Source organism: Scyliorhinus torazame, chromosome 10, assembly GCF_047496885.1.
Source record: "Scyliorhinus torazame isolate Kashiwa2021f chromosome 10, sScyTor2.1, whole genome shotgun sequence".
NCBI classification, from domain to species: Eukaryota; Metazoa; Chordata; class Chondrichthyes; order Carcharhiniformes; family Scyliorhinidae; genus Scyliorhinus; species Scyliorhinus torazame.
The window spans coordinates 228,959,939-228,973,434 of record NC_092716.1 but is presented as its reverse complement, the minus strand read 5'-3'; the positions used below and the strand labels follow the sequence as shown (position 1 = coordinate 228,973,434).

Below are 13,496 nucleotides of genomic sequence, written 5' to 3'. Positions count from 1 at the left end.
CATGATGTACATCTATGTAACAGCGTAGATTTGCATTTTCCATTCGTATTTTAGATTTGTACTTCAGATTGGTGGGCATTTTTCCTTTGAAAGGAAAATACCGATTCTACTGCCAAAATACTTGGGTTGGATTCTCCGCCTCGCCACATTTCTGTTTCACCCCGCCGGCGGGATGCTCCATTTTGCCAGCTGGTATTTCAGATGCCTTTCAGGTGGTGGTGCAGACTTGATGGGCCGAAGGGCCTTTTCTGCACTGTATTTTTCTGTGATTCTGTGAGGGGCAAGTGGCCATCTGTCACATTTGTTGTTTACATTGGAAAACAACTTGCTAATTCCAGCCTTAGTGAAGTTAATTCTGTGCAAAACATTAAATTGAATTAAGCTTAACCGAGCACAGGAGGGTGTGGAGTTGACCCTAAGAAGAGCCCCCTCCCACCAGTCGTCCGCAAGGTCAAGCCGAAGTTCCGCTTCCCAATCATTTCTTATCTTGTGAAGAGGAGAGGGATCAGAGGATAGCATGAGACCATACAATCTTGAAATAAAACCTACACAACTTGAGGCAGAGGCAGAGGCAGAATGCCTTCCAATAATGTGTTTGTAGGTAGCTGAGGAAAGGATGAGCAATGAAAGTAAACAAAACTGCAGGTCTGAAAATAACGGTAAAATGAGATTGAGGCAGGTTAAATTTGACTGCAAGCTTGTTAAAGCTGGCAAAGGACCGATCTACCAACATATCAGTAAAGTGCTCAAGTCCTTTCTCTCTCCACAAGACAAACGCCAAATCATCCTTGGAGGGAAAGGAATTTGATTATCATCTGAAAAAGAAGAATGTACAGGGTTACGGGGAGAAGGCAGGAGTGGCATTAGGTGAGCAGCTCATTTGGAGAACCGGTGCAGACACGATGGGCCAAGTGGTCTCCTTCCACGACATAACAATTCTGTGATTTTACAAACACAAGTAGAATGCCTCATGGAACTTAAATGCAAACTGCCCAACTGCAAAGTTCATACAAAAACCTATAAGTTGTGATGTCACACTGTTGTACTCTAGCAGTTCAGAGCAATAATGTACTTGCACAACTTTTATTACGAGTAATCTGAATCCTTGGACCCAGGGATACAAATTAGCTCACTACTACATCTGACATTTTTGTGTTCGCTACAATATAGGTCCTTTAGTTTCTGTGAGAGAAATCGGCAATTTGGTGCTAGATCTGGAAGGACAGTTTTGGTGCTGTTGGTGCATGCCAGCTAGGTACTGGATGGAGTGAAATTAAGACCATAAGACTACAAGACACAGGAGAAAAATTAGGCCAATTGGCCCATCGACTCTGCTCTACTGATACATTTCTCATCCCCATTCTCCTGCCTTCTCCCCATAACCCCTGATCCCCTTATTAATCAAGAACCTATCTATCTCTGCCTTAAAGACACTCAGTGATTTGGCCACCACAGCCTTCTGCGGCAAAGAGTTCCACAGATTCACCATCCTCTGGCTGAATAAATTCTTCCTCATCTCAGTTTTAAAGGATTGTCCCTGTGACGGTGCCCTCGGGTTCTAGTTTTTCCTACTAGTGGAAACATCCTCTCTACGTCCACTCTGAAACTATTTTAATTCGGAACTTGTCACTCTCAGGTGAAGAATATCAATTTGTATAAAGAAATAAAGAAATTGATTAAATATTTTTTTTTTACAGGGCAGGCAAGATGGAGCATCAGTTGATCCATGGGAAGATTTCAATTTATATAAAGTTGTGGACAGATTTGGCTTTCTGCAGTAAGTTCAATAATTGCTAAACAGTTTGGTGACTAATTTCCATTTTTTTAAAGAAAATGTCAGTCATGTTTAATATTCTATTTGTTATTGATGTATGTCCTTCTCTTAGTGTTACCATGAATAATAATGTTATGATGTACTTTCAGTGAACATGAGCTGCCAACGCCCACTGTATTGGAGGAAAAGGTAATTTGTGTATTATAATAAATACTCATTTAGTGTTGAACAATTCCACATTGCTCTGTAAATGACAATAGATGGATAAAGCTGCTCTCAGTGTTACACATAAAATAAAATCATAGCTTTTAGTAAACAAAAACTGAAATACTCTATTTAAAGTAACTTTAGATGGGTTAGTCTAGTGTTGCAATACATTGGAATACAAACATCCCCCAGAGACTAAGTCCCCAAGCCAAGGACCAGGGGGGCCTCCAACCTGTAAAGTAAGCATCTTCGAGGAACAAAGAACAATACAGCACAGGAACAGGACCTTCAGCCCTCCAAGCTTGCGCTGACCATGGTACCTGCCTAAACTAAAACCGTATGCACTTACAGAGTCCGTATCCTTTCATTCCCATCCTATTCATATATCGTCCAGATGTCCCTTAAATGCCGCTATCGTACCTGCTCCCACCACCTCCCCAGGCAGCGCATTCCATATATTGTGTAATCTGTGTAAAAAATGTGCCTCGCACATCTGTTCTAAACTTTTACCCACGCACTTTAAACCTATGCCCCCTAGTACTTGACTCTCCTACTCTAGGAAAGAGCATCTGACTATCCACTCTGTTCATGCCACTCATAACCTCTCAACCTCCGTCATTCCAGAGAGAACAGACCGAGTTTATCTAACCTCTCCTCATAGCTAATGCCCTCCATACCAGGCAACATCCTAGTAAACTGCTTCTGTACCCTCTCCAAAGCATCTGCATCCTTCTGGTAGTGTATCGACCAGAATTGTACACAATATTCCAAATGACGCCTAACGAAGGTCCTGTACAGCTGCAACATGACTTGCTAATTTTTATATTCAGTGCCCCGACCGATGAAGGCCAGCATGCCGTATGCCTTCTTGGCCACCTTATCCACATGCGTTGCCACTTTCAGTGATCAGTGAACATGCACGCCCAGATCTTTCTACCTGCCAGTACTCGCAAGAGTTCTACCATTTATTGTGTTAGTTCTACATGCATTGGACCTTCCAAAGTGCATTACCTCACACTTGTCCGGATTAAACTCCATCTGCCATTTCTCCGCCCAAGACTCCAGCTAGTTTATATCCTCTTCACTAACTCCACCAATTTTTGTGTCGTCTGCGAACTTTATTAATCAGACCATCTACATTTTCTTCCAAATCATTTATATACACCATGAACATCAAAGGCCCCAGAACTGATCGCTGTGGAACACCACTAGTCTCAGCGTTCCATTCAGAAAAGCACCCTTCTACTGCTACCCCCTGTCTTCTGTGCCCAAGCCAGTTCTGTACCCAATTTGCCAGCTCTCCTCTGATCCCATGTGACTTCACCTTTTGTACCAGTCTACCATGAGGTACCTTGTCAAAGGTTTTACTGAAGTCCATGTATACAACATCTACTGCCTTTCCCTCATCTATCATCTTTGTCACTTCCTCGAAAGACTCGATCAAATTAGTGAGGCACGAACTCCCCTTCACAAAACCATGCTGTCCATCACCAATAAGTCCATTTGTTTCCAAATGTGAGTAAATCCTATCTCTAAGAATCTTTTCCAATAATTTCCCTACCACTGCCGTAAGGCTCACCGGTACATTAAATTAAATGAAAATGAAAATCGCTTATTGTCACAAGTAGGCTTCAAATGAAGTTACTGTGAAAAGCCCCTAGTCGCCACATTCCGGCGCCTGTTCGGGGAGGCTAGTACGGGAATTGAACCGTGCTGCTGGCCTGCCTTAGTCTGCTTTAAAAGCCAGCGATTTAGCCCAGTGTGTTAACGTTGTCTCATCTGTACATAAGATAGATAAGGAATTTGAAAAAGTAAACCTAAAAGCTTAATCTAGAATGTAACTTGCAAGAGTGTAATATTAGAACATGTGCTCAGAAGAGTAAACGATAAATTTGTGCAAAAACTGATAAAGTTGTAGCATGGACTTCCAGATCAAGTAATAAAGATATAAGCTCTCAAATCATTTAATGAATATCTGAAGTTTTAATGAGGGAGATTTAAGTGTCTTCCTGAATGAAAGGAATAAGATGAAGTGAATGTCTTTCCTCAGTAGTAATGATCTTGTCCAGAAAATTGAATCCAATGATATTTGTCATCTTCGTCTATTAAAAGTGTCCAAGACTGCAAAGGCATAGCTACTGCACTAAAAATTGAGTCATTACTAAAATAAGAACATGCTTTTTATGTATGATACCTTATTTTTTTTCAGCTTAAACATTTGGAGGTTGAAAGAATACCTAAATGGGTCAAAATGGTTAAAAAATGGGACAAGTACAGAAACAGTGACAAGGTAACATTCATTATCACTACTTAAAAGTCACCTCAATAAATCTGAATTTGCACGTTTGAATTATTCTCCAGTTTTGGAACCAGAAATTCACTTCCAAGGATAAATTTCTTGCTTCACTCCAGAACTGACCTATACTGAAGTAAACAAATTCAGTTAAATATAAATTGGCCATGGAGCAGTTCCAGTATAACTGGCAAAACAGTATAATTGTTGTGGATTCCGGACTATGTGTTTCCTTCCAAGTTCACTATAAAGTGATACAAATTATTTCATTTATTTTATTATTACAAGGAGTTTGGAAACTCAAGACATGTTTGTACCATGCAGTGGATATATTTAAACAAAACACATCAAGAAAGAGACCCGGGATAATAGCCGATCATTTGTTAAAGGTTCACAAGCAGAGAAATAGCCGCATCATATTGGGTTGTCTTGCTAGTGCAGTCGAGTACCAAATGAAGGATACATCTTCCATATAAAGCTTTGGCACATCTGTATTTGGGGTGTTGTGTTCACTTTTGGTCCCCATTTGGCATGACTCCAGGGTGCAGAGTATAATGACAAGGATGATACCAAATTTGAGAGTACGGACACGACTTAGCAGCCTGGTCGTCGAATCTCGCAAGAGGCCTCTCGCGAGATTTGCGATGTTTGAAAAGACTCGGAGGATTTAACAAAGTCTCATGAGACATCGCGACCTGTATCTTGCCCTTGCTGGGCGTAAACCAGACCTAATGGCTCATTTAAATATGCATTTGCAGGATTCTCCAGTGCCAGGTACCGAACAGCCGTGCCTGGGACACCTTGCCAGGGCACCATTTAATACTAGTTTCCACATACGTGGATCAGTCATAATAGCACGTGAGGTGGTCTCCCAGGCCATTAGAGAACCCCGTGTGGTCGGAGACAGGGCAGGATGGTACCCTGGCACTCTTCCAGCACCCAGGCAACTTCACACTGCCAGCTTGGCACTAGTTCCAGGCTGGCAGTGCCAGGGTGCCTAGGTACCAGGCTGGCACTGCCAGGGTTTGGCCCGGGAGGCCTCTTACCAGATGGAAGGGGGTAATGGGGTGTTCCTGGGGGCCTCCCAGTGGTTGCGGGTGGGGGGGTGTGAGTGAGGGAGTGCTGAGAGTGGGGTGGGGAAATTGGGATAGCCAGGCAAAATAAAATGGCACCACTATCTGTGAGGAGCCTTTCCTACTGTGCTCGCCAGCAGGAAATGACTCTGTGTGGCCTCGGCGGGGAGAAACTCCCCGAGGCCACAAAAAGGCAAAGTGCCATTGAATAGCTAGGTTTTTCTTGGTGCTGCAGGCTTGTGAAGCTGAAATTAAGTAGATTTTGACTGCTGTAAGAAATAGCAAAGAATCAAAAAATCATGCAATCCATACAGTGCAGAAGGAATCCATTCAGCCATCGAGTCTGCACTGGTCCTTGGAAAGAGCACCCTACTTAAGCCCATGCCTCCACCCTATCCTAGAAATTTTCCAGCATTCCATAGATTCTGGAAGAGTTCCAATGAATTGTAACCCCACTTTTTAAAAAAGGAGGACGAGAGATAACGTGGAATTATAGACCGGTTAGCCTGACATCGGTGGTGGGGTTATTATTAAAGATGAAATAACTGAGCATTTGGAAAGTGGGGAGAGGATCGCTCCAAGTCAGCATGGATTCACTAAAGGGAAATCATGCTGAACAAATCTTCTGGAATTGTCTGAGGACAAGTAGAGTGGACAAGGGTGAACCAGTGGATGTTGTGTCTGGACTTTCAAAAGGTTTTTGACAAGGTCCCACACAAGAGATTAGTGAGCAAAATTAAAGCTCATGGTATTGGGGGTAATGTATTGACGTGGATAGAGAATTGGTTGGCAGACAGGAAGCAGAGAGTGGGAATAAATGTGTCCTTTTCAGAGTGGCAGGCAGTGACTAGTTGGGTACCACGGGGTTCAGTGCCGGGACCCCAGCTGTTCACAATATACATTGAAGATTTGGACAAAGGAATTGCATGCAATATCTCCAAATTTGCAGACAACACTAAGCTGGGTGGTAGTATGTACTGTGAGGAGGATGCAAAGAGGCTGCAGGGTGACTTCGACAGGCTGGCTGAGTGGGCAAATACTTGGCAAATGCAATATAATGTGGGTAAATGTGAGGTTATCCACTTTGGTGGCAAAAACAGGAAGGCAGATTATTACTTAAATGATGACAGTTTAGGAAAAGGGGAGTGCAACGAGATCTGGGTGTCATGGTGGAAAAGTGGCTGAAGGTTGACATGCAGTACAACTGTTGGTGAGGAAAACTAATGGCATGCTGACTTTTATAGTGAGAGGATTTGAGTATAGGAGTAGGGATGTCTTGCTGCAGTTATACAGGGTCTTGGGGAGGCCACACCTTGAGTATTGTGTGCAGTTTTGGTCTCCTAGTTTGAGGAAGGACATTCTTGCTAATGAGGGTGTCCAGCGAAGGTTCACCAGACTAATTCCCACGATAGCAGGATTGACATATGAAGAAAGACTGGATCGATGGGCTTGTACTCACTGGAGTTTAGAAGAATGAGAGGGGAATCTCATGGAAACAAATAAAATCCTGATGGGACTGGACAGACTACATGCGGGAAGAATGTTCCCGTTGTTGGGGACATCCAGAACTCAGGGTCACAGCCTAAGAATAAGGGGTAAGCCATTCAGGACTGAAATGAGGAAGAACTTCCTCTCTCAGAGAGTTGTGAACTTGTGGAATTCTCTATCACAGACAGCTTTTAGCACCAATTCGTTGGATATATTCAAGAGGGAATTTGACGTGGCCCTTGTGGCTAAAGAGATCAAAGGGTATGGAGAGAAAGCGGGAGTAGGATACTGAATTTGCATGATTAGCCGTGATCATATTGAATGGTGGTGTAGGCTCAAAGGGCGAATGGCCTACTCTTGCATCTATTTTCTATGTTTCTATCCTTGTAACCTAGTAACCCTACCTAACCTTTTGGATACTAAGGGGAAATTTAGCATGGCCAATTCACCTAACCTGCACATCTTTGGACTGTGGGAAACAGGAGTACCCGGAGGAAACCCACACAGATAAGGGGAGAAACTGCAAACTCCACACAGTCACCCGAGTAGGAATTGAACCCGGGTCCCTGGAGCTGATAGGCAGCAGTGCTAACCACTGTGTCACCCTATCACCCTCCATTCAAATCATTAAAACATTAGTCTGCAACTTGTTACAGGACATTGCTCATTAGGTAAGACAGTATGGCGTTGTATATTACAGTACCAGCTCTTATGGAGATGAAGGCAGATTTGAAAATAAGTTTGAAATTCTTCCAGTCTCAATGGCAAAACTATGGCATTGCCACAAAGTTAATCAATAAACCTGAACAAATAAGGGTGGTAACTCTGTTATCGGTGTTGGGGAAAATGTTAGACCAGAAGTTAGAGGAGCAAAATTAGGCCATTCGACCCATTGAGTCTGTTCCGCCATCGATCATGGCTGATATGTTCCTCATCCCATTCTCCTGTCTTCTCCCCATAACCCCTGATCCCATTATTAATCAAGAATCCCCATATTAATCAAAAACACCAGATTTGTGCTTGAGGTGCTGTTACATACAGGGCTACAGACCAAGAGTTGGAAAGTTGAATTAGACAGAATAGTTTTTTCTTCGAACATAAGAACTAGGAGCAGGAGTAGGCAATTTAGCCTCTTGAGCCTGCTGCACTGTTCAATATGATCATGGCTGATCTCATCATGGACTCACCCCACCGTCCTGCCCGTTCTCCATAACCCTTCAACCTATTGTGAATTAAAAATCTGTCTAACTCCTCCTTAAATTTACACACTGTCCCAGCATCCACTGCACTCTGGGGTAGCAAATTCGATGGATTCACAACCTTTTGGGAGAAGAAGTTTGTCCTCATCTGTGTTTTAAATTCACTGTCCCTTATTCCGAGACTATGACCTCTCATTGTAGAATGCCCCACAAGAGGAAGCATCCGCTCCACGTCTACTTTATCCATATCTTTTATATCTTATCTATCTCAATTTGATCTCCCCTCTTCTAAACTCCAGAGAGTATGGGCCTAAACTGCTCAATCTCTCTTCACAAGACAAACCCTTTTGTCATGGGAATGTCACTTTAAGAAATGTTTGTCTTCTCAAGTGGCTGCAGTAATGTCATTCTGTGGGTGGAGCTAGGCTCTGGCTCTGCTTTTTACTTTCCTTTTGAGCTGAATGCTGTATTTGGCTCTGAGTTTTACTTTCGGTTGGGGAGCTGCATTCAAACCAAGAAGGTGTAGTTTGGTCTCTCTCTGCATGCTAAAGAATGTCTCCAGATCACTTGATAATTTCAAAGTAATACCTGTTTCTGTAAGGAATGTAAACCTACTGTTTTTGTAGGTAAAAAAGGGTGTTTGGCTTATGGATGTTGTTAGCAAAGTAACTAAGGGTTACCTATAGAGTACTGTACCTTTGGGGGGTATCAGTGTTGGTAGTTGATAACTTGTTTACTGTGTGTTTATAAAATGCTAACTTGATTCATAAAATAAACATTGTTTTGTTTAAAAATACTTAAGATCTCTGTTGCATAACACCTGGAAAGTTAGCCCTTGTGCTCCTCATAACCAAAATCTATTAAAAGTTATAGGTCTTGTAAACTCTATGATATACTTTGGTGTTCTCTAAACACTGGCCCATAACGCCTTGGGCTGGATTCTCCGCTCCCCGACGGCAAAATCGCATTTGGCGACGGGGCGGAGAATCCATTTTGACGCCAATATCGGGGGTGGCGCTGGTTTTCAGATTCTCAACCCCTGAAAAGCTCCATGAGTACGCCGCGCCAAGTATCCATGGCCTCAGGCCATTGCCTGAGGCACGTCCCGCGATGCTCCTCCCACGACCGTCACAGCCTGGGGAGGGTCGATCTGCGGGCAGGGGAGGCTTCATTCGGAGCTGGGAGCACTGTGGGCGGGCGGTCCAGAGCGTGCGAGCGGCCGGATGAGGGCACTATTTTTGAGTTCTGGGTCCGCGGGCTGAGTCCGCCATGGAGCACGGCTGCAGGCCGCCGCCATGCGGATGCACGGCCAAGGAACTGGAAATGCTCAGGGCCGTATCGGCAGCTAGATGGCATAAACACCGCCACTTTCACGCCGGCATGGGGACTTAGTCTCCCACACAGAGAATCCAGCCCCTCATTTCTGGAATCAATCTAGTGAACCTGCTCTGAACTGCCTCCGATGCCACTACATCTTTCTTCAAATAAGGGGACCAAAACTGTGCACAATACTCCTGGTGCAGTCTCACCAATGCCTTGTACATTTGCAACAACATTACCTTTATACTCTATTCCTGTAGCGATAAATGCCAATATTCCGTTCACTTTTTTTAATACCTCCTGTACCTGCATGCTAGTTTTTAGCGATTCATGCACGAGGACACCCAGATCACACTGCACCCAAGCACCCCAAAGTTTTTCCCCAGTTAGTTAATAAGTTGCCATTCTATTTTTCCGACCAAAATGGACGACCTCACACTTATCCATGTTAAACTCCATCTGCCACATTTTGGGCCACTCACCTAACCGATCTATAGCTATTTGTTTTCTTTAAGTATTTTTATTCAAGGCATTTTCAATTTATATAGAAATCACAGGAAACATTCATCTTTATACACTTGCCACAATACATAAACCCTTCTATTTCCTTGGACTCCCTGCGACCCCCTAATGGCAAACTGACCCCCTCCCCCCCCAACCATAACCCTCTACAACTCTGCACGCCACTTTGTTTCCGTTAATTAGCAAACCTGCTAGCATGGCGACCTTCCATCTGAGGCAACAGACATGCTTCCTTTATAACAAAGCCCCTTATTGTCCTCCTGCCCCACCTTGTCACCACATCGAACCAAGCTCCTTCGTGTCCCCCCACCCCTCTCACGCTACCCATCTGACCTCTCACATTTTAATATTTATTCCCAACACCAACACCCCCATGAAGTGGGTAATACTAACAAAAACAGACCTAACAACTGCACACATAAACACACCATCCCTCCCTCCCAAGTCCAGGTCATAGATGAACCCATCCAAAGTCTTCAAGCTTCCCCCATTCCATGGTCCCTTAAAAACTTACTTGCCTCCTCCGACATATCAAAATAGTACTCCTTTCCTCCATACGTGGCCCACAGGCAAGCAGGGTACATCACCTCGAATCACACCTTGTTCCTGAATAGGGCCGCCTTGGTCCTATTAAACCCGTCCCTTCGCTTGGCCAGCTCTGCTCCCAAGTCTTGGCAAATACGAACTGTATGGCTTTCCCAGATACATTCCCGTACCTCCTTTGCCCATCTCAGGATATTTTCCTTGTCTAAGTACCAATGTAGCCTCATGATGGTTTCTCGCGGACGCTGCCCCGCTCCCGGTTTCCTCCTCAATGACCTGTGCGCCTGGTCCACCTTAGGAGGGTGGCCAAAGATCCCCTACCCCACCAGCTTCTCAAACATCTTGGCCACATATTCCGTTGCCCACGTTCCCTCAATACTTTCTTGCAACCCCACGATCCTCAGGTTCTGCCTTCTTGAGCGGTTTCCCAAATCGCCAACCTTCTCTTGCAACTTTTTTTGACCATCCGCCAATATCAGTTTTTCTGCCTCTAACGAGGCAATCCGATCCTTGTGATCAGTCACCGTCTCCTTTACCTTATGGATCGACGCACTCTGTGCCTCCAGCCTCTGCTGCACTCTCTCCAGGACAGCCCGAATCAGCTCTGCCACCCTCGCCAGGTCCGCTGAGGACACCTGCCTCTGTTTTTTAAACTCTGCCGCAAGGAATTCGACTAACTGCCCCGTCGACCTGTCCCATCTATTTAGTATCATCTGCAAATTTGACTAGAGAACCTTCTATCTCTGGATGCAAGTCGTTAATATAGATTGTAAATGGGCAGCACGGTGGCGCAGTAGGTTAGCCCTGGTGCCTCACGGAGCCGAGGTCCCAGGTTCGATCCCAGCTCTGGGTCACTGTCCGTGTGGAGTTTGCACAATCTCCCCGTGTTCGCGTGGGTTTCGCCCCCACAACCCAAAGATGTGCAGGGTAGGTGGATTGGCCACTCGAAATTGCCCCTTAATTGGAAAAAATGAATTGGGTACTCTAAATTTTAAAAAAATATATAGATTGTAAATAGTTCGGGCCCAACAACCGAACCCTGTGGCACCCCACTAGTTAGATCTTGCCATCCAGAAAAAGACACATATATCCTGATTCTCTGTCTTCTGTCCATCAGCCAGGCTTCTATCCAAGCTAATAAATGAGGGTACCAGGCTATCAGTGCCAATGTGCCTGGGTGGCATCAGCAGTGCTGGGGTTCCACCCTACCCAGATACCAGCCACCCGGGGGGCCTCTGATCACCTGGGAAGCCTCCCCCATTCTCAAGTACCATTCCGCCCGGTCCTCACCGTTCGGCTGGGGTCTCAGCGGAGTCACCAGTAGATCCTGGGAGCCGGTTCGATCTGGCATTGGCAAAGTTAAGTGAGTTTTTAAGCTCACTTAACTCTGCAAGTCTGGGTCCCACCCATTGTGGGCAGGATCCAGATCGCAATGTCTTGCGAGATCTCGTTAGTTCTTGCGAGGAGTTCGGTAATCCTGGAAGAGGCCTCTCCCGTGATCTACCGGCTGCGTCCCGTCCCGATTCCGGCAGGACGCGGATGGTAAATCACGCCAGAATTGTCTTACGAAGAAGAGATCCTGCCAAAAAGCACATCTGCTGAGCAAAGAGAAACCTCCTTCAAGTAAGCTGTTGTTATGTGCAGAAGCTCTGAAATGGTCAGTCATCAGCGGCACAGTATTGACAGAACTGACGAGGCTTTGCACTCTGCTGAGAGGCAGTTCAGGTATTCCAAGGACAAAACAGTGGAGAAAAGGAAGAACTATTTGCAGAGGGTAAGCAGAAAGACCAATACCTTTGTACTGAATGCAAATAGTGCAGTAGATGTCACAGAAAAAAAGGAAGCATGTCCAACGTGGGGAAGCAGTGTTCAAACTACAAGAAGCAAAATCACTTTGCATGTAAGTGTTGTACTGGAAGTAAGAAAAGCAAGCTTATAAAGATGTTTGCAGGAGAGGTAAGAGACAGTGAACCTGATGAATCACTCTGCATCCTAGAACAGGTTGGCACCCTCCAGTCTCAAGGAAAAAATGGTTTGCGATTATTGTAATGATGACTGCAGAAGGAGAGCGTTAAGTTAATATGAAGTGTCAGATGATGCTACATGCAATATCATGAGCTTGGTGTACCAAATATGAAGCTGTCGAAGGTCAAGTTGTGGTTATATAGTGGAACAATGCTCACCCTATGAGGACAAACTAAGCTGAAAGCCCATTGTAATGGGAAGGAATAAGATTAGTAGTTCCAAATAGTAGATGCTATGCAAAATCCACTCATCGCAGCTGAAATAAGTCAAACTCTTGGACTGGTAGCCCTCCAGGAACCAGCAAGAGGTTTGCAGTGTTTTGCACAGCACAAACCTGAACACATTATGAAAAAGTACAAAGATGTTTTCACAGGTCTTGGATATTATCCTGGTGAAGTAGATGAACATGTGTGACCAACTCAGCATTTTCCGAGGAGAGCAGCTCTCAAGTCCAGCCTGAGAGACAAAAGAGAGGAGCTTGAAAAGATGGAGTAATCAAGAAAGTGACAATGCCCACACACTGCATTAGCAGCATGGTAGCAGTGAAACAACCTGGGAAACTGAAAGTGTGAAATGATCCCAAGGACCTCAATAAAGCTTTGATGTGATTTTACTACCCCATGTCAACCATTGAAGAAATTCTGCCACAACTTTCCAAAGCAAAAGTGTTTATTATCTTAGCTGAGAAGGATAAATGCTGGCGAGTGAAATTGGATGAAAGCAGCAGTGTCCTGACTACGTTCTGGATGCTATTTCGGAGGTACAGATGGTTGTGAATGCCATTTGACATTTCAATAATGTTCCAGGAGCGCAAGCGATTGTGGATGATGTGATACTCTCTGGATATGGAGATGCAGTGGAAGAAGCCATTGCAGACCATGATCAGAATCTAGTGAGACTGCTAGACAAAGCTCGCCGGATGAATCTGAAGCCAAATAAGAAAAATCTGCAACTGAAGTCAGGAACATAGGTCATGTACTAACAGTGAAAGGAGCTAGCCTTGATCCTGATCAGGTGAGAGCTGTAACAGAGATGCAGATGTGAAAGCCATT

General features: G+C 44.6%; 1 protein-coding gene across 3 annotated transcripts in view; it reads left to right on the top strand.

The window, feature by feature from the left end:
• The window catches only part of LOC140384641 (uncharacterized), a 508,791-nt gene that overhangs the window by 197,428 nt on the left and 297,867 nt on the right, over window positions 1-13,496 (top strand). For all 3 annotated transcript variants that reach the window (XM_072466529.1, XM_072466530.1, XM_072466528.1), the window contains 3 exons: window positions 1,698-1,777; window positions 1,924-1,963; window positions 4,191-4,271. In XM_072466529.1, the coding sequence (XP_072322630.1) occupies window positions 1,698-1,777; window positions 1,924-1,963; window positions 4,191-4,271 (201 nt within the window). The remainder of the gene's footprint in view (window positions 1-1,697; window positions 1,778-1,923; window positions 1,964-4,190; window positions 4,272-13,496) is intronic.